Source organism: Osmerus mordax, chromosome 9, assembly GCF_038355195.1.
Source record: "Osmerus mordax isolate fOsmMor3 chromosome 9, fOsmMor3.pri, whole genome shotgun sequence".
NCBI classification, from domain to species: Eukaryota; Metazoa; Chordata; class Actinopteri; order Osmeriformes; family Osmeridae; genus Osmerus; species Osmerus mordax.
This window is the reverse complement of record NC_090058.1, coordinates 15,496,531-15,518,983: the sequence shown is the minus strand read 5'-3', so window position 1 is coordinate 15,518,983 and position 22,453 is coordinate 15,496,531. Positions and strand designations below refer to the sequence as shown.

Below are 22,453 nucleotides of genomic sequence, written 5' to 3'. Positions count from 1 at the left end.
TGAATGAAACAGTCAGGAACAAGAAATAACGTTAGCCCCATTGCCAATAAACTAAACTAAATCATCACTTCTACCGATGCTAGATACAGGCAGGATACGTTAGCATTGACTGTTAGCGACAACATCATACAGCTTGCCGTTGTGATCAACCTAAGGTCGGAACAGCACCTCTTTTCAGCATCAGCTTCATAGCAAATCCTGCTTTACAATAGGTGCGTTCGACAAGGATTGCGGCTGCATGAAACGACCGGCGAGAGTAGCCGCTTGCAGTCGGGGAGGAGTTGAAAACGGCTCTGTAAAGTCGGACATTCCAGCTTCTCGTGGTTTGCTGCGTTGACGTCAGTCATGGCCGATCAAGCGCTGTTTGCTTACTTTACTTTATTTATAATTAAACTTGGTCTTTCCGTTAGTGAAGAGGCGGACTAAAACCCTTTCTTCAACTCATTTCTAGTTCAATTAAACAGTTTGGTCCGGATTTGAGCGTTGGCGAAACTGAAGGTGTCAGAATAATTACAAAACACGCGTCAAAGTTGTCCTCTGTGAGTCTGGCCAATCATGAAATAGCTGTGTCGTCATTAGAACCCTTGCAGTTGCTCTTGAGAAAAATGCGCTCGGCTACACAGCCGGCAGTTCTCGAATCGATCTCACGGTACTTTGATGGCTACGTCACAGTGTCGAAGCCTCGGCGCAGTCTCAAGTCTCACAAAAAGTCTAACCAGAATTCAATGTTTCAAGTCAGCCGCCTGCAACCGGCTGCACCGCTGCATGAAGTCAGTCCATGTCGAATACACCTAAAGGTACAGACTGACGTCAGTTCGATGGCTTTTTTCAAAACCGACCGTTTTTATAGTTTAAAAGTATTTTTCTATAGGCCTATATACTTTTTTTTTAAAGAAAGATAGATTTTTGTCAATCTCGATAAACTGCTGGGCCTGCTGAACCCATAGGCCTACCTCTTCCACAGATACTGGTCAGGGAAGCACAGTGCATTACTTGTCTCTGAAAACCCTTGGGGCTGGTGCGATAAACGCTCTTTGGTAGGCCTACCTGTGCACTTTCATCCACAGGGTTGTAGAAAAACGGATATGTCATAATTGCTTGTAACTTGTCTAGACCCACTGCTTAGGCCTTATCTCATGTCAATTAACCAATGGCTTTTGAAAACAGTTAAAGTTACACGATTTCTTAATTAACTTGTTTATTTAAATTAATACGTTCTTTGGAGATAAAGCAAACACGTAAATTAATTAATGCTGGGTTATATTGTGAGAAAGAAAGTCTCCACTTAGTCTATGTTTCCGAACACGGACAAAACAAAGACACTCGACGGAACAGTCTTTTAAGATTATGTTTCCGCCTGTTTGAAATTCTTTGAAACACAGCTAAATTCAGGCCGACTTTTAGGCTGACACGGAATAGGCTTGTTAGAGGTATAAGTTACCCTTTTTACTTAGCTAGGACTATAATAGGTCTACTTAATGGAACGGAACTCTCACTGAAATAAGCGAGACTTATCGAAATAAGTCTGTCTTTTCCTTAATCTACGTTGATGGAATACCCCCCAGTTCTGTACGTGATGCATCAGGGCGAGCATTCCAAACGATTACATTCTCCAAACAAATCGTTCCTGAGCAACGAGTCACTTCCGTTGTTAATACCAAGAATAATGGCGGAGAAACGTCGACCTGGTGTCCCTGCAGCAATGTCAGAAACAAAATCGACTAAAACGGACAGCGAAAAGGAGTTTCTCTCGCAGGTGGGGGTGGGAGAATTGCTCCGAGGCGCTCTGCTTAAGATGGTTGAAGCTAGATCGGATGACCCTATCGGGGTCTTAGCCGATCACTTCTGTAATGTAGCATCCGAGTCAGAGAACGGCACAGCGGGATACAGCGACGGAGAGCAAAGTATCACACTAACCGCCGGCGTTCAAGAACAGCAACATCTCAACAAAGCACTGTGGCACTTGAAACTAGCTCATCACTCCCAGAGGTAGGAATACCTTGCAAATGGTCCCTCCCAGGGCGTAGGTTTGCCTTGAAAGTCGGTAGGAACACAAGGATCATTCAACTGTGTAGGAGGAAGTAACCACTGTTATTATATGCTTAGGCAAATGTTGTAAACAATCGCAGTAAGGATCTGACGGGGACAACAAGAAAAGCCACAGTATCAAGGTCTTGGTTGTATTCATTTTCTCTGTTTGATCAAACTGTGATACTGTGGCTATTCATGACAACTTTTTCATATTGCTCACAACATTCCATGGCAGCTAATTTGTTACACAGAACTTTATTATATTAAATAAGCCTGAAAATATTGTAAAAATTAATAACATAACTTCTAACACTGGTTGGACTGTTCAGCTCTGTTTCAGACTGATACCTCCGGTTCAGGCTGGTCCTCATCCTTAACATGTGCCTTTTTCAGTCGCGGAAAATACAGCCGTCTTCTCTGCACCAAATAGGCCACGCTTCCAGGGATGATCTCGTTTTCATGGAGACAGATGCGGTGTGCACGGAGGGGAGGGGTTGTGTGTGTGTGTGTAGAGAGACTGGGGGGAGAGCTGGGAAAAGAAATGCAGCTGAACGAATACGCTGCGTGTTTTAAATGGCATAAATAAATAACGAAAGGCAATATGTGGCAGCCGGTGTTGATTCTGTGGCGCACCGCCACTAATTAGTGTGTGTGGGAAAAACTGGGAACAAAATGCTAAACCTAAATTAGCTTGTTGTTTATTTGCGTGTTTATCTATTCTAAATTATTGCGCTGGCTACATAGTATATGAGCCTCTACAAAGTGTCTGAAATAAGTAACCATAACAACAGGGACGGCATCAAAGCCTCCATTTACAATATTGAAAGACTTTAACAAGCTAACTTGTATTTACAACAATGAGTGACTTGAATATTTATTTTAACCTATTTGAAAAATGTGACTTTTCTGAATTTACTGTGTCAGTGTCACGTACAATGTTTCCTCTAGGATTTTTTTTAGCAGTGGGGGAAGGTCTGTCCGAACCACTCCCCCCCCAGCCGAAACAATGTTCTAACCCTATATTTCGGAGCAGGTTAATGTAATAGTCTAATAGCTAATGTAATATTGGACATATTTTCGTCCTATTTCCCCTAAAGCAATAAGGTTAAGCTACTTTAAGAGACCTTCCATTCATTATGTTCTAAATGGCATAAATGCTGCCAATTAATAATTGATGTAACAACTTACTGTAAATGGTCAGTATAGACAAATTATTTGTTTGTAAACATTCGGGATGCGCGCGCAGCATGGTGACAGAAAACCGTGAAAGGATAGCCTTTATAACGGCTAGATAATTTAACGGATTATACAAATAGTTCGATTTAAAAAGACCAAAAAGGTCAAGGAGGACAGCCTTTGAGAGAAAGCGATTCCCCGTTGATCTGTCACATCAGAATTTTGATTTGGGGCACGAAAGTCTTGAAATTTGAGTGAGAATGTCGCCCGGTAGATAGCATAGTAGGCGGCAGCCATGTCTTCACTTCATGTCACAAAGTTCATAATTTTACAGTTTTACAGTCAAATCTACACCAAAAAAGTCTTTTTGCACCTAAAATACAAACGTAAGCAAAGGCAGCAATCGCTATCGAATCAACAGACGTGCAATTTACTGTAGGTAGCAGGGGAAGAATACAAACAACGAAAATCACCAGTTAACTTAATTTAAATTAGCAAGAACTATAGACTAATACAATAACAGGCTTAAATGAACTGACAACATAAGTTCCATCCATCATCTGCCGCTTTTCCGGGGGTCGGGTCGCGGGGGCAGCAACCTAAGCAGGGAGGCCCAGACTTCCCTCTCCCCGGCCACTTCCACCAACTCTTCCTGGGGGACCCCGAGGCGTTCCCAGGCCAGCCGAGAGACATAGTCCCTCCAGCGTGTCCTTGGTCTTTCCCGGGGCCTCCCCCCAGTGGGACGTGCCCAGAACACCTCACCAGGGAGGCGTCCAGGAGGAATCCTTATCAGATGCCCGAGCCACCTCAACTGGCCCCTCTCGACACGGAGGAGCAGCGGTTCTCCTCTGAGCCCCTCCCGGATGACCGAGCTTCTCACCCTATCTCTAAGGGAGAGCCCGGACACCCTGCAGAGAAAACTCATTTCGGCCGCTTGTATTCGCAATCTCGTTCTTTCGGTCACTACCCACAGTTCGTGACCATAGGTGAGGGTAGGAATGTAGATCGACTGGTAAATAAAGAGCTTCGCCTTTCGACTCAGCTCCTTCTTCACCACGACGGACCGATGCAGAGCCCGCATCACTGCGGACGCCGCACAGATCCGCCTGTCGATCTCACGCTCCATTCTTCCCTCACTCGTGAACAAGACCCCGAGATACTTGAACTCCTCCGCTTGGGTCAAGATCTCCTCCCCGTGCCGGAGATTTGCACTCCACCCTTTTCCGGTCGATAACCATGGCCTCAAATTTGGAGGTGCTGATTCCCATCCCAGCCGCTTCGCATTCGGTTGCGAACCTCTCCAGTGAGAGCTGAAGGTCACGGCCCGATGAAGCCATCAGGACCACATCATCCGCAAAAAGCAGCGACCCGATCCTGAGGTCACCAAACCGGACCCCCTGAACGCCCTGGCTGCGCCTAGAAATTCTGTCCATATAAGTTATGAACAGAATCGGTGACAAAGGGCAGCCCTAGCGGAGTCCAACCCTCACCGGGAACAGGTATGACTTACTGCCGGAAATGCGGACCAAACTCTGGCACCGGTCGTACAGGGACCAGACAGCCCCGATCAGGGAATCCGGTACCCCGTACTCCCGGAGCACCCCCCACATGAGCCCCCAAGGGACACGGTCGAACGCCTTTTCCAAATCCACAAAACATGTGTAGACTGGTTGGGCGAACTCCCATGCACCCTCCAGGACCCTGCCGAGGGTGTAGAGCTGGTCCACAGTTCCACGGCCAGGACGAAAACCACATTGCTCCTCCTGAATCCGAGGTTCGACAGTCCGACAGACCCTCCTCTCCAGAACCCCTGAATAGACTTTCCCAGGGAGGCTGAGGAGTGTGATCCCCCTAAAGTTGGAGCACACCCTCCGGGTCCCCCTTTTTAAAGAGGGGAACCACCACCCCGGTCTGCCAGTCCAGAGGCACTGTCCCCGATATCCACGCGATGTTGCAGAGTCGTGTCAACCAAGACAGCCCTAAAACATCCAGAGCCTTAAGGAACTCCGGGCGGACCTCATCCACCCCAGGGGCCCTGCCACCGCGGAGCTTTTCAACCACCTCGGCGACCTCAGCCCAGAGATAGAAGGGCCCCCCCCAATGTCCCCAGACTCTGCTTCCACGTCGGAAAGCGTGTTGGTGGGATTAAGGAGGTCTTCAAAGTATTCCTTCCACCGGTCCAAGACGTCCCCCATCGAGGTCAGAAGCGCACCTTCCCCACCATATACAGCGTTGACAGTGCACTGCTTCCCCCTCCTGAGTCCCCGGATGGTGGTCCGGAATCTTTTCGAAGCCGTTCGGAAGTCATTCTCCATGGCCTTGCCGAACTCCTCCCACGCCCGGGTTTTTGCCTCCGCGACCACCAAAGCCGCATTCGCTTGGCCTGCCGGTACACATCAGCTGCCTCTGGAGTCCTACAAGACAATTAAGTCCGATAGGCCTCCTTCTTCAGCTTGACGGCTTCCCTCACCTCCGGCGTCCACCACTGGGTCCGAGGGTTACCGCCGCGACATGCACCGACCACCTTGCGTCCACAGCTCCGGTCAGCCGCCTCAACAATGGAGGCCCGGAACATGGCCCATTCGGACTCAATGTCCCCGCCCCCCCCCCCCCGAGACATGATCGAAGTTCTCCCAGAGGTGGGAGTTGAAGCTTTTTCTGACAGGGGATTCTGCCAGCTGTTACCAGCAGGCCCTCACATTACGTTTGTGCCTGCCAGGCCTGATCGGCGTCTTCCCCCACCATCGTAGCCAACTCACCACTAGGTGGTGATCAGTTGACAGCTCCGCCCCTCTCCTCACCCGAGTGTCCAAGACATTTGGCCTCAGATCCGACGACACGACTACAAAGTCTATTGTCGAACTGAGACCTCGGGTGTCCTGGTGCCAAGTGCACATATGGACACCCTTATGCTTGAACATGGTGTTCGTTATGGACAAGCCGTGTCTAGCACAGAAGTCCAACAACAAAACACCGCTCGGGTTCAGATCGGGGGGGCCGTTCCTCCCAATCATTGCCCACATGAGCATTGAAGTCCCCCAGGAGGACGAGGGCATCTCCGGGAGGACCGCTTTCCAGCACCCCTCCCAGAGACTCCAAAAAGGTTGGGTACTCTGCGCTGCCGTTTGGTGCGTAAGCACAAACAACAGTGAGGACCCGTCCCCCCACCCGAAGGCGGAGGGAGGCTACCCTCTCGTCCACAGGGGTGAACCCCAACGTACAGGCGCCGAACCGAGGGGAAACAAGTATTCCCACCCCAGCTCGACGCCTCTCACCGAGGGCAACTCCAGAGTGGAAGAGAGTCCAGCCCCTCTCAAGGAGACTGGTTCCGGAGCCGATGCTGTGCGTTGAGGCGAGGCCGACCTATAACTAGCCGGAACTTCTCTACCTCGCGCACCAGCTCTGGCTCCTTTCCCGCCAGCGAGGTGACGTTCCACGTCCCTAGAGCTAGCTTCTGCAGCCGAGGATTCCGCCAAGGCCGCCACCCGTCTCACACTGCACCCGACCCCCATGACCCCTCCTGCGGATGGTGAGCCCACTGGAAGGGGGTCCCTCGTTGTCTCTTCGGGCTGTGCCCGGCCGGGCCCCATGGGAAAAGGCCCGGCCTCCAGGCGCTCGCCATCGAGCCCCACCCCCAGGCCTGGCTCCAGGGGGGGGCCCCGGTGACCCACTTCCGGGCAGGGGCAACTGAGAATCATTGTTTGTTTTCTTCATGGTAGGTTTTTGAGCCACGCTTTGTCTGGTCCTTCGCCTGGAACCTGTTTGCCTTGGGTGACCCTACCAGGGGTATAAAGCCCCCGACAACATAGCTTCCAGGATCACTAGGACACGCAAACCCCTCCACCGCGGTAAGTTGGTGACTCAGGGAGGGGTACAACATAAGTTATACGACTTAAAGTTCTCAAGGACGCACACACGCAATCTCAACTGCGGTGTGAAGCGCGTTCCTGCTATTCTCCGACACAAACTCTAACAATCACTGCTGATAGACGGCCTAAAATTTTGTACAGCCCTATTTATGATTAGCCTGGTCCTAACCAGACCCTCGTACATTTCATTTGTACAGAGGGTCTGGGATCGCTCCATTGACAAGCGTTAACTTCCTTGAAGGCGGGTACTCTGTGGAAGTTTAAAAGTATTGGATTTGCCCAGAGCCACTCTGATCTGCCATAACCAATCGCTAGCGTTCGCCTTAGCCAACTCCTTCACCACGGAGCTAGCTGCCGTAGCTGGAAAATTAAACTTTTCCCGAACCCCGTGGGGAGGAGGGCCATTTGGTATTCACCTCGCTAGTCAATCTACTTCAGACAGGCTGCGGCCAGTTGCAGCAACTCTACACATGGCCGATTATTTACTTTTTAAAAATCTTGATTTTATTTGGGGACAATGACATGGCTCGATAGCTGGCTAGTCTTGTTGTTAAACATACTGTCAAATTATAATTACTGTTTTGAGAAAATTTAAACTTTGATGCGGTCCTCTCACATCCGTTTGCTATTCAACTCGCTCCACAGGCTGCGGCTGTACTGTAGCCTAGTACTAGTATATGGCCGATACTTTGTTCGTGAATATCTTGATATTTATTTTGGGACAGTGACATGGCTGGTTAGCTAGGAAATCTTCTTGTCAAACATACTGTAAAATTATATTTACTGTTTGTCAACCGTACACAATGTTATTGCCTTTGAATCTTGCTAGCATAACGTTAGCTTTCGGGCTAATAGCTCAGCCAAAGGAAAGCCGGTGTTGGTTCTACTGTATGAGCTGAGCGGACTAGAAATATCAGTTGGCCAACGTTAAAAAACGTTAGATTTCTATTGCAAAACGCCTGAAAACATAAATTGATGTTCGTAAAAAAAAAATTGTTGTTAAGTGACCATGGTATAAGCGGAATAATGCCCTTCGAGGTGTCCAATATCACCTGATAATGGTTTACGCCTCCGCATTGTCCATTATTAGGTGATATTATACACCTCGTCGGGCATTATCCCTTACCAATATGTTACTATTATAATGATGATGAGTGTTGCTTTACTTTACTAGCTTACTGTTATTGTTAATGCCATCATTGTGGTGTTAACTGACATAACGTTGCATAACCATAACAATATTTTTGTTATCAGACATGATTTATTGATCTTTGTCTTTCCTCCAGAAGAACATGTCAACATTCTATAATGACGCCTTCACATGCCACAATATCACAAATTTTATTAGGCTATAATTAATTTGTCATGCCATGAACGTCATAACATGGAGTTATGACGTTCATTACAAAATTGTTACATCTGCTTTAAGATAACGGAAATAAACTCAATAAACAACCGTCATGTATGTGTGCAACCATTTGTAAAACTGGCTACAGTAAGGCAGGCAAACTGTAGATTATCAAGCCCTTTTTCCTTGTGCTTATTCAGCTCAAGTAAATCAGCGATTGGCTAATGTTCCATTTTGTGTTCGTGCCCTGTTCGTACCCGCAAACACAGTTCCAGGCAACTTCTCTTGACGTAAGCAAATAAATGGGGTGCTAGTTTACCCATTTCGGATTGGTTTCAAATTTAGCAAAAATCAGGAAAAATTCTTCGATGAAAAAGCTAGTAGTATTAGCCAGGTTGGAGAATAGAACAAAAATTGGGGGAGATAGTTTTGGATATGTTAATAGAATAAAATCGACCGGACGAGTCGGGTACCTAATCATAAATGCAATACCACCAACATCCACCGGGGCCTTAAGCTGAGGGATGGTGGTCTGGGAACACTAGGGTACGCTGAAGCCGTGTACCATTATGTGTACCATCCGGTCCGGACCAACTGCTGTGTTTTGTCGCATGGTCGTACCATGGTCAAAGTTCCTTTCGTGTGGTCCGGACCGTTAGTGAGTGTTTTTTGTTTGAATCCAATCCGTGTTGGCAGTGCTGTTAGCTGAATAAATGTCAGAGAACATAAACCTTTGTCTATATTTACAATTAGTCATTTAGCAGACGCTCTTATCCAGAACGACTTAAGGCCGATTTATACTTCTCCGTTTTTACGGAGACGGACACAGGGAACGCCCTCTCCGACGAGGAATTCCCTCTCCTTGCCCCTCGGAGAGCTCTACGTGCACCTCCTGATTTTCCTGACTATCCGTCTGTCCGTCCGTCATTTTACGGATACCCTTTGGCTGTGATTGGTCCGTATTAAGAACCGCTTGCGTCGGGGGCGGGGTTGCCGTGATGGCCGTGATAAACAGGACGAACAGAATCCTTTGACCGCCATTGCTGTAAGTTTTTACAATTCATATTTAAGCTAAACAGTACATGTAAATCAGCATCTGAATTAAAATGTGACGAGAAATGGGCAGTGTAGTTGCTGAAAATGTGCGTATTTTATTGATGAAACGGCTAATTTGTACATTTGCTCCGACTTCTCGATAACCTACGTAAATAAACACTCGATGACGAAAAAATCGTTGCGCCACCTACTCTTCTGGCGGTGAATTGTTTTCAGCACCCACAGCCTTCGGAGTACTATAAATTCAATATATTCTCAGTCCGCAGATATTATTGCCATGGAGACATCCTTGGTCATGACCCAAGACAGAGACGCACCAAAGAGCGCTTGGGTTGAATTCGTTTTCAACAAACATGGCTGCCGCTGGAGAGCTGAGATGTGTAGATTCTGCCATCGAGTCTGTTTTAGAAGACATCGACAGCGCATTAATTTTGAAAGAGGAACAGAGAAACGCAATCAAGGCATTAGTCGATCGAAAAAAAAATTGACGTCCTTCCTACGGGATTCGTCACATACTACCAGGGATGGAAATTAGCACCCGCCACCAGCCAAATGCGGGTGATATTTCTGTTGTGTCGCTTCACCTACCGGCCACCGTGGCGGGTAAATACAATTATTACACGGCTGTTCTTAATGCTGTAGAATGCCCCATTCACTTGAATGGGGCTTCCCAACGTTCTGCGGTCAATTATTTTTCGATAACAGACCGTTGCTATAACTGACCGCTGTCAAGAGAAGTGGCTTTTTTGCCTCGGATTCACATCTTTCGTAGCACTCCGCAAGTAGTCCGGTAACTTTTCAACTCCAGCATACTCCGTTGCTTAGCGACGTCAGCTGATTTGAAGCCGAAAGAATGTTTAACGTCTATGAAGTTCAACGTCTTTGGCGAACTATTTCTCTGCTGATCAACACTACGAATGGTAACATATAAATTGTAATAAGACACACTTAAGTTTTTTTTTTGTCAAGTAGCCGTGTAATAAGCGGGATAATGTATAGAACGCCGTTGTCATTATCGGGAAAATAAGCCCCTTCAGAGCGAAGCTACACCTTTCGTGGAAGAAGAACGCTCAGGAAAGCACCTCTGAAACTTCAGAATCTGATTCTGATGAGGAGGAGTAAACTGTACTGGGAGTGGGGAGGATGGGTGGAGGAATGTTAGTTTGTTGTTTAATCTGCCCTGCTCATTAATGAAATATCAGTTTGTGGTTTGTGTAAAAGAGAAAGTGTCAGTGTTTCATTGAGACTGAGATTAAATAAACTGCTTAAGTATTGTAGATCTTGTAGTATTAATTTTAACATGCAGTTACACATTGTCGGTTAAAAACAAAAAAGTGGCTGGTAAAAACATTGAGTGGCTGGTAGATTTCAAAATCCACCAGCCACAGTGGCCGGTGGCCATTTTTTTAAATTTCCATCCCTGCATACTACGTTGCTCTGATTGGTTAGCATTGGAGGCATTTTTTTCTGGGTTTGGTTGAAACATGCCCCATACTCACAGCCCAACGGAGTGGTATCAGACTCATATTCTGACTAGAATTATGAGTATGACAACGTCAGGCTAGTGACACGCGAGAGTAAAGCAGTTTGTAGACGAAGGATCAATTTTGCACGCTACACTTTACCTTGACCTGTACGATGGCCTCGGGCTCGACAGAACCTGACACTACAGACACTTTAGTGTCAGAGGCAGAGTATTAGCCTGGCTCTGCCCTCGTACATACTTCTGCTCAATTTTCATTTTGCTTCTGTACTGCGTCTGGGCTTTAGGTATATTAGTCAGATGTCTCCGGTAAATTTTCTACCGGTCCAATCGGCGAATAGAGGGCGTGGCTGAGAACGATGACGTTGATGTCGTGCGCTAGTTTGAGTTGTAGTTCCGTAATGGCGGCGGAGAAAGATGCGAGCGAAGCCATTCGGTCCGTTGTGGCAACGCTGCCACAGAAGTTAAAGCCGGAGCAAGAACAATCTTTGATCCCCAAGGGGTTCGTTTGATTTTCCAGCTAGCTCCGTTAGTGGTGAAGGAGTTGGCTAAGGCGAACGCTAGCGATTGGTTATGGCAGATCAGAGTGGCTCTGGGCAGATCCAATTGTTTTAAACTTCAACAGAGTACCCGCCTTCAAGGAAGTCAACGCTTGTCAATGGAGCGAGCCCAGACTCTGTACAAATGAAATGTACGAGAGTCTGGTTAGGACCAGGCTAGCACAGTATGTCAGTTTTGTGGGAATATGTTGCCCTTAAAAAAGATGCTGCGCAGTGTCAAGTATTGTGCAAAATCTACCTGGCTAATGTTGCTACCTCACGGGACAACACCAACCTAATTCAGCCCTTAAAAACACCACAAAGCCATGTACGAAGCATAGCTAAAATGCAGAACACCAGTGTGTCAAATAAGCCAAATACCACCAAACAGGATCACTGATCGAAATGTTTCAAAGCCTAACTCCATTTTCACGTACTTAAAAACGGCACATGGAAATTACTCAAGCGGTAAAAGCATTCATCACGAAAGACATGATGCCCCTCAGTAAGGTGATACACATACAGTAGGATCACTATGGCTGTCAGTGCCATACTGTTTCTGTTAGGCTACTGACTGGATCAGATATGTTCAGACAGTGTTTCTTTTTCTTTTAAGACGTAACCTTCCGACGGTCCCCACAGCATAAGTTATTTTTCCAAAACGGTAGCTAGCAAGCTTTAGTTATCTTCCGAGCTAAGTTACCTAGCATAATACTCGCAGCAATGCTACTACCATGCTAGTGTTATTTGTTACGCTGTGTGTTCACTACCGCGTTTTTTAACACTGCACCGCTTGCCTTCCCACAGTTCACCACACTTGGGGCGTGTCCAACAGGTTAATACAGTTGTAGTTCTTTAAGGTCACTGTTGTAGTGATGGCCAAGCGTGAAGACTTGGGTTCATGTACTCACAATATCGATCAAAATACAAATTTTACACAATATTTGTGTAAAAATACAGTATTTTACTAGTGCAAGTGTAACGGGGGTGTAAGAGACGTGGTCATGCTCCGCCAGGGCCGTCGTTTGCTGCCATCGGGAGTCGAACCTGCCACCTCTGGACTGCCAAGCGCAACCACTACCAACTACTCCAATGAAAAGCTAGTTCTTTGTTGACGCTGGTGGCCTCTTACATACCTGAGGAGTGAGTTTCACCGATTCACACCGGTTACACAAGATTACAGTACATGTTACGCCACCGGTCACTCAACCAGTTGTGTGTAGTGATGGGCATTCCGGCTCTTTTTCATGAGCCGGCTCGTATGGCTCAGCTCACCAAAAAGAGCCGGCTCTTTTGGCTCCCGAACGGCTCTTTAAAAAATACATGTTTTAACTATAAATTTGACTATGATGGGTGTGAAAACAATTTGAATTAAATTATGAAATGAAATCATACTCGACCGTAACCACATATCTTTAAAAATGCATTGATTTGTCATGGCTCTCCTCCGAGTATTGACTACTCTCTGACTGTGAGTTGGCTCGGCCCTCCCTCATGCAGGATTGACAGGAACAGAATGTGAGGATGATCGTGTGCGCCTTTAAGCCTACAATCATTTTTTTGTTGTTCTTTGAATTAGTCAATTATTTTAAATACAATTAAAATTAGTTATTTCATAATCATTTAGTTTTTATAGGCTGTATTAATCTATTAAAAATAGTCGGCTCTTCAGATATGCGAGCCAGCTCACGACGTTCACCTTCAAGAGCCGGCTCTTAGAGCCGGATCGTTCACGAACGACCCATCACTAGTCGTGTGTCGGCTGGGCTAGCGAGCTAGCAGTGGCACAGAACAAAGCCACGTAATGTGACGAGACTGAATTTAAAAGTAAAATAAAAAACACACCAGGGACACTGACAACATCGACAACCCTGCACCGTGCATTATTATTTTTATTTAATCTTTAAATTCAGTCTCGTCACATTACGTAACTTCGTGTTCTGAACAGGACTGGATATATGGATGCAATGTATATCTCTCTCTTTTAGAATCAACATCACAAATACGGCAAACAAAGCGAAAACTGGAGGTGGCCAATACAAACCAGCAAAGATTCTCATATAATTGTTCAATTAAATAAAGCAACCATTATTTTAAATGAACGCTGGAACTGGGAAAGTCCCAGACAGCACTCCATACTACGATGTGTTGTCCAATCTCATGAGTTATTTAAATCACTTCACGAAACTCAGACAAAGTAAAAGTTTACAATGCATGTTAGGAGAGAAACAGCGAGAGAAGCAAAAGCTGAAGTGAAAAAGTTGTAGAAAGACTTGCGCAAAAGTCGATACAGATCGATACAGCCACACCTTGTATTTCTCACTGAGAAGTAAAGGATAACTTGTCCCGCTATATAAAAGGAATGGACGAGGCGCAGGCATACGGAGGGAAGTTTTCTGACGAGTTGATAGCTGTCTTGAGTTATACAGACTTAAATGCCATCTACCACTCTATCTGATACATCAATAGTTGAATTGTTGACACACTTACATTAGTGTTGTATGCCAGGCTAGATATTACTTTTATGAAAATATATGCGCTAGCGATTTGAACCACCCCATGCATGCCATTTTTCATGTTTCCTTACAGATCTGCCTTCAGCAATAATGTACGTGTGGCATATGACCTACTGACCCAGACGGGCCCCCAGAGATATAGAGAACAGCTCTCTGGAGGCCGTAGTTCCAACAGGCCAACCGGTGGCGGTGTGCGAGGGGGCCTCTACACCCAGACTCTTCAATGCCTGTGCAGCGAAGGTGGGGTCCCTGCCTCCACCTCTGCCCCGCTGCTAAGGCGCCTTCACTGCCAGAACCACGAAGCAGTACCTTACGATGTGTTCGGGCATGGCGTGTTGACGTGTGCTGTGTTCTCTGACTACATACGGCGTGTTCAGCGGTTGTACGCAGAGGTTTGTGGCCCAGCCGAGGGGCCTGCAGGCCGGGCCCTGTGTCTGGCTGTGCTGGGGACCTTACAGGAAGCCCTGGAGACCTCCCAGGGATGTGACACCAATGCTAATGCTAAGCCAAAGGCTAAATCCTACCTGGAAGCTAATGCTAAGGCTAATCGCTATCTGGAGGCGAGTGCTAAGATCTCGCCCTGCAAGCTTGCGCAGGCCATGGCTGAGGCACACACAGCTGGAGAGGCATCAGGAATCAACATGGACGCCAAGGAATTTGAGGATGCTGCAGCAGAGTTGTTCATCACTCGAGTCAGAGTTATATCATAAGTTAACTACTGTGTGCATTAGATTTGTACAACAAATGGTGTACATGTTCAGAATAATATACTTTCCTGAGTTATACTAAACTACATGAAAACGTTCAAGCGGCGGAAATATTTATTAAGATATTTTCAAAAACAAAATGTCTGTGTCTGTTAGTCTACCTCCATCGCTTGTATAATTTATTTCAATGTGAATCATGTCACAAATAAACCAACCTGTGAAATACATTCCTGTGTTCTTGACCATTACAATGCTGATCATATAGGATTCTTCATTGATATATTGACTTCAGGGTGTATTCGCAAAGATGGTTAAAGGGATCACCTGATGAACCTCTAAAACAAACGTGTTTCGGTCTTAGTTGATAACATAAATCGACAATGAAATTGTTAAATGGTCCATGGTCACCAGAATGTTTGCTAAATTCACTGCACACTGATATGATAGACGTATGACTGAATGGCTGTTGATATGCAGAGTTTTTACATAAGACTGTACAGTGAGCCTCCTCATGTTGCTCATTCTTATCTCATGCTGCTCATTCGTATCTCATGCTGCTCATTCTTATTCTTACTCTTATTTTTATATATATTTTATTTTATATTTAAATTGTTTTATTCTTAGGAATAGTTTAACTTCTGTACCTTTACTTAATTTAAGATTCGTATATGTTTAATGTTTGCACCTCCCTGCCACAGTAAATTCCGTGTTTGTATAACATACATGGCGAATAAACCGAATTCTGATTCTGATTCTCATAGTACGCATTTACAATAGGAATGCACTGTCCAGACTCTTGGGAGACAGTAAGAAGGAAACATGTAGAAACTGCATTTACATGAGTTATGACGTTATCACCTGTTGGTCTGTTCTACTATACCCATGGGCTGTACTTTGCTTGACCTTGTAAGGAAACGTTCTGTGGATCATATATCTGTACTGTCCATCCATTATATAAAGGACCTCTGTGAGACATGTTCTTCACTCATGCTGACCACTATGTCGTGAGGAAGTCACATGATCCGAGCTCGTCTAATAAACAAAGTCAACTATCTTCCATTGTCGTGCAACTCATTCCACCTCCGATTGACAGATTTCATCCTATCAATTGGCGTCACAAAACAGCATACCAGCAGCAAGACAGACCAACAGGTGAGCAGACTTTAATTGTCATTATTGAAGGATCATATCGACTTCTGCTTACCTGATAATAATAAGACTTTATTTATATAGCACATTTCATACAAGAATTGCAGCTCAATGTGCTTTACATAAAAACAATAATACAAGTGCTAAAAGTAATAAAAATTAAATTAAAATGTAACTCACAAAGTACAAGCCGCAGTCTTTGCAGTCTCTCGAATCCGTCTTAGACTCGAGCTGCCTTTGCAGTTTCCAAAACATGTAACAACCCAGACCAGCCGAGGGTGTAAGGGAAAAACTTGCTCGGGGCGCAAAATGTGCTATGACCGCCACTGCGCCGATTGGTAACATATAAAGAGAAAAGGAAAAAACAATGTATGGTATGGTAAGCAATGTATGGTAACAAAAGAGGCTCCAAGCTAATGTACACAATTATTGTGGTATTGACATGTGCCATAATGTTTTGTGTTATGTCCCTTTGTTGTAAGATCCTTCAGCAACAACACAATTGTGGATCGTGATATGGAGGTCCCAGGCCCTTCCACTGCAGATTCTTCTGTGGCTCGATCAGCCCTTTGTGTGACTACTTTTTTACCAACAGGTTGTTACGGCTCCCACTCCTGCCTGTAGGGGGTTTGTGTTTTATTTGTGTGTCTTGTCTGTAGGTGTTCCTGTGACAGTGCTGGTGATGACGTCGGAGTGCGCGCCCCATCGTCGAGATCTGGACCTGAAGCGGCTGTGTTTTATCGGGCCTAATAAGACACTGTCGTCATGCTTAAATGTGTTCTGTCTGGCGTAGGAAAAGAGGGGAGTTGCACCGAGCGGCAGTTGTTTTGTCCAAAAGTGTAAGAGGAGAAGGGAGATAGTGTAGAGACCCATGGGTATACTCCTCAACACGTAGATAACCGATGTTATGTACAGTAGTTTAGGAGCGGTTCCACCTGCACCCTTTGTAACTTAAGAGTTTAGTGTAGTCAGGTTAGAATGGAAATGCAAGTAGGTTAGTTAGTGGTTTTCCAACAGGGCCTTTTCGGTCCTTAGCATAGTGCACTTTGTTTGTCTCATCGGGAATCGCTCATAGTCCCTTCTCCGTGTTTTTTTTCATTCTGGTAAGTCCCTTGTCTATTTGTCATTGTATGTCACTACGGCTTGCTGCGGTTTGACGATACCTTTTTGCATCTGTAATAATAAATGTACATTATTCCGTCCGTATGACCCCGCTGCATTGTTTGTGCCTGGGTACACCATTGACACTCCGCTGGTATAGTACTAATAGTCGAACATTGTTACCTTTAACATCGTACGTAACACAGGTAACAAAGCAAGACTATTGTGATATGGAGACACTAAAGCTTTCTTGGACCTGATCAACAGCTCACATATCATCAGGTCACCTTTTTTTTGTGCTTTTTTTTATCCTTACATGAATCCAACATTTTCATATCCTGTTTGGAAATCAAACTGTTCATGATCAGTGAAGTATAATTACGCACATTCCATCCTTGTCTCACAAAAAGCATGGAAAACAGCAGATACCCCACTAGAAGCCATGCAGCTGTTTCTAGAAGAACTGAGGCAAGGAGGAGAAGACCAGCCACCTCTACTGCTGTCACTGGATGCCAGGTATAATGATGAGGAGCGGGAGAGTGCCCTTATTTATTCTTACAAAGAAATGTGTCAAAAGAGCCAATGGACAGCACCTTTCAACTGCCGCATTCTAGGTATTGTTTATTGTTTGACAGATGCAACACATTAATTAAACAATATATGTTAAAGTGCAATCAGCATTAATACGGTTTTGGTGGACTCCGGTGCCCTTGGAAATTATGATTAAGTTGTATCAATCGAATTTCTGTAATGCCCCCATAATAGTTGTACAGTAAATCCAGCAACTTCATATGAATTGTGAAAATTCCAAAACTGTATATGACGAGTTAGTACCATGGTCTTTAACTATATATATTTCAGAATGACAAATCTTTGTTTTCATTTACATTTCTTTTAACCAGTAGGTGGAAGATTTTGAAGAGCACAGTGACAATATGAACATTTTGTGTTTGTACATGTGTTTTTATTGCAGGGGATGCTGCGGATAAACAATTGCACATGTGTGTCTGTACCCTAATATTGTTTGTGCTAAACCAGGACTATGTGCCACCAAATTGATTTTGCCTACTGATGTAGTCTATATTTAGATTATGAATAGACACCTCACTGCAATGGCAGGTTTGGATTTTAAAAAGACTCGTACAACAAAATCAAACCGAAAGGTGTTAGCTTAATTTATGTAAGTTTGACACATTTTAGCTGGTGGCACATAGTCCTGGTTTAGCACAAACAATATTTGTCTAGATATTGTTCAAACAGATTGTAAATAGACCTATAAAACATTCTTCAATATCTAAAAATTGAAAGCAGCACAAACAAAAATAATTGCAGCACAAACGGAGTGGGGGGCCAACTTCACTCAGGTCTTGTAAAGCTGTGGAGCTGATGAGCTGAGCCATACCCTCAACGGAGGAAGAACCTGAATTTTGGTTTTCTTTAGTTTGATCGTTTTTGCCTATTAATAAACACCCAAATAGACTTACCTTCGCCTGTGGTCTGCATTGTGCTTAATCAATTGTGTGTAACACCCTGGACTAACTCAGTGTAGTCAAATCTGAAATTGTGTCACCGGTGATCAGTGGTGATGAACCTCCCCCTTCATCGCCTTCACGGCCGTGCTGGTCCTGGTCTGCCTAAGGCAGTGACAGGTAAGAGAGAGATTTCCAAAGTTCAGTCCAGTCCAATCAATCAACTGGGCTACCAATCACTTATTAAATTGAACAATAAATTAACAAGCCATTTTGAGGATTTATTGAGTGACTGTCCTGTTCCAGGCAGCAGCTATGTCCAGTCATGCCTGATCCAGCCAGAGCAGCCTGGTGAAATGAAAGGCTAAAGCTGACTGGGAGGTTACCATCACATTAATATCCTCCTGCCCTGTTTTACACTGAGAACCCTCATTTTATAATTGTGCAATGACAGCTTATGGCTGTCGTTATCCTAACAGTGCTAATACTCGTACTTCATACTCTAAGCTCTCTACTGAACTATGACATCACAGAAAAGTTGTTCCTTTCTTTAAACTCCAGTTGTCAAGGGTCCTGTTCCATAAAACTAGTTTACCAAATAAGACAGGTTTATTTCAGTTAGTCGGACCAATTTTCAGATTATTCGGTTCCATACAGCAAATTCAACATAGTTCAATCTAATTTACTACGGCAATTTATGCTGGGAAACTAACGTGATCCCGGGGAGGCTAGCTATCAGGCTAAGCCTAAATTGTTTCCACTGACTTTCTGGCGTGCTGCCATATAATTAGGATTCCTCCGATAAGAGTAATACACCTAGCCTGGCTCTGTCCTACGTACTTCCGCTCAATTTTCATTTTGCTTCTGTACTAGGTCTGGTCATGAGGTACGTAAGTCAGATTTTTCAGGTTGATTTTCTACCGGCGAATCAGCGAACAGAGGGAGTGGCTGAGAACGATGACGTTGATGTCGTGCGCTAGTTTGTGTTGTAGTTCCGTAATGGCGGCGGAGAAAGATGCGAGCGAAGCCATTCTGTCCGTTGCGGAAACACTGCCGAATATCTATAAACTAAAGCCGGAGCAAGACCAAGTTTTGCTGAGTTTTGTAAGTGGCCATGATTTTTGCTATTTGAAAAGAAATTCCTGCATTAAAATAATTCATCATGACAGTTTGTATGATTTGGTCATTTATTATCACACTAGCATTTAATTATCACGGCAAACAATTACACTGCACTAAACTGTAAGTGTAAATGTAAAGTGAAAATAATAAAACCAGTAATAAAAACTTACTTCTTAATAAAAAGTCAGTATGATGACTGGAGCGAATATCATTCACGTCTTACTAAAACAGCGGCCACGCGAAAGGGAATGAGGAAACGGTTTCCTCTACTAAAAAATACAATGCGGGTCACGTGAAAAAAGGATCCAAAGACTCGTAGAAAGACCGAGTCGGGAAATGAACGAATCGTTCGTTTCCTCCAGTACAGAGCCTATGCAGGTCACGTGAAAAATGATCCAAAGACTCGTAGAAAGACCGAGTTGGGAAATGAACGAATCGTTTGTTTCCTCTAGCTACCACTACAGAGCCTATGCAGGTCACGTGAAAAATGATCCAAAGACTCGTAGAAAGACCGAGTCGGGAAATAAACGAATCATTTATGTTTACTTGGACTAGCCTATGCAACAGTCCCGATGCGCGGCCACTAGAAAATGAATGAATCACTCTGAGAGGACTCGTTACTCCCGAGTCCTTGTAAGGATTCGTTCAAAAACAAAATGAAATGTTGTTAATATAGTTTATTCCTGTTATTTTAAAACAGATTTCATTTTTCGTAAAAACGTTCATGACATGATGGCAAATATTATATTATGTTAAGCGTGAGCATAGATTGTTGACATGTCTATCTGGAGCAAAGAAGATTAATACTTTAACTGATAACTACAATAGTAAATGATATATATTTAAATAATATTAGTCTTGCCTTCAGAAGCTTTTGTTAAACACACTCATTATTCTATTTTTGATCATGTCATCAAGCCATGATCAAAAGGACCTTCATTGTGGGACAATGAAGGTCCTCAGTGACTCTGTTTCACCCCCACTTATATCTGATGGAAACGTCTTGTATATAGTTCTGTTAATATGCCACTTTCAAAGGCACATGTTCAATAAAGTAGACTATATTTTAGACACACTTCTCAATTTATTACATTATTACCAAGTCTTGTTAGATCACGTTATATCCATTAATAGGCGTTTGGTTTTGTAGGTTGAACATATAAAACTCAGGCCACATTTCTACACTCATGTTAAATTGAAGGCAGTGTGAATTTCGTGGCATTTTGTTTGAATATAAAGTTGACAGTAAGCTATGGTAAGTTTGCATTATGGAAGATTTCTGTTACAAAAATAACTATTAAGCTTTCTTTGCCTGGTGAGAACAACGACGGAGCTAAGTGTTCATGTTAACAGTTTATTTAATCCGATACAAGCTAGGGAAAAAAAGAGCCACTGTTTAAAGCTAGATCGGAAGAGTCGGAAGTGGAAAGATGGCGCGGTCCAGTTTCGTGCTCTCGCTTGCCTCACTCAAAAGTGCTCAGTGGCGCACTGAGCACTTTTCATAGAAATGAATGGGGAAGACATCTTGGAAGACAAAAGTTACTTCCTCTAGTAATATTAACTCTATGCAATACCCAGACCCACACATCCTCCTGTAAAAAGCCAAGACTCTGTTGCTCCCCTGTCCCCCTCCCCAGCAGCTATGCCCCAGACATCCAATCTCCCCCTAGCCTACAGCCTAGACTCTCTCCCAGGCATGGTGAGATCCAGAGACAGCTAGGGGGCAACATTTAGCTTCCAGCGCGTTTATATCTGAGGTCTTATTCCTCCCTCTTCTCTCATTTTGTCCTCCCTCTCTCTTCCTCTTCTAAAATCAGCAGCCACTATTCTTCCAACTTCTCGTATTTCACAGACCAGGTTGTTACTGTACAACAGTCACTGTTGAGTTGATTTGGATTGAATTTTAAGCCCTTTCCTCTTTGTAAATACTAATCAAATACAGACAAATATACAATGTCCTAGAAATTGACCTTTGTGTTTGTTGTGTGCTTGTCTGGACATCTTCCCTGGTATGAAGGGAATCAATTTTCCCACTGACTTTCCCACCTGAGACTGAGAGGACTTTTGTTTCTCTTTTGCCTAAAATGTTCCCCTTTTGACATTTTTTCCTGGCTTACACCCATTCTGTGAAATATGCCAGCTATAGTTAAAAATGACTGGGAATTGCAATTTACGTTGATTGGTATGTTGATGTGGAAAATGCATTTGAATGTACCTGTGAAATTGGATTACTGGATGGATTAGTAATCCACCTTTGAGGTGTCAATTGGCAGATTGATTTGATCCTTGGAATGATGAGAATGGATAGCCTACATGGTATTTTGCAGTTGTTTTTGTTGTATTTTTTTCTCTTTGTTCTGTGTAGTTCTTTTTACAACATAGGCTAATGTGTTATGGTGCTTTAAAAAATATATGGAATTCAGGAATAATAAGTAATAAAACTTGAAATTGGTAAAATACAATTATTTACATTTACATTTATTCATTTAGCAGACGCTTTTATCCAAAGCGACTTCCAAGAGAGAGCTTTACAAAGTGCATAGGTCACTGATCATAACAACAAGATAGCCAAAAAACATCTAAGTACTAAGTACCGTTGTACTCCCGGAACAAGTGCGTCTTGAGCCTTTTCTTGAAGGTGGAGAGACAGTCAGTGTCTCTGATGGAGGTGGGGAGTTGATTCCACCACTGGGGGGCCAGACAGGAGAAGAGCTTGTGTTGGGACCGGGCGGTCTTGAGCGGTGGGACCACCAGGCGGTTGTCTGAAGAAGACCGTAGGTGGCGGGTGGGGGTGTAAGGCTGCAGGAGAGACTTGATGTAGACGGGTGCAGTCCCGTTCACTGCTCGGAAGGTCAATACCAGGGTCTTGAATCTGATACGGGCCATG

At 44.4% G+C, this 22,453-nt stretch overlaps 1 protein-coding gene across 1 annotated transcript; it reads left to right on the top strand.

Moving 5' to 3' along the window:
* Window positions 1-1,421: 1,421 nt before the first annotated feature.
* On the top strand, window positions 1,422-15,885 carry tpgs1 (tubulin polyglutamylase complex subunit 1). Its single transcript, XM_067244021.1, has 2 exons — window positions 1,422-1,989; window positions 14,092-15,885. Exons 1-2 carry the CDS (start codon window positions 1,550-1,552, stop codon window positions 14,726-14,728), a joined length of 1,077 nt encoding a protein of 358 aa, XP_067100122.1. The 5' UTR covers window positions 1,422-1,549; the 3' UTR covers window positions 14,729-15,885.
* The last annotated feature ends 6,568 nt before the right edge of the window (window positions 15,886-22,453 follow it).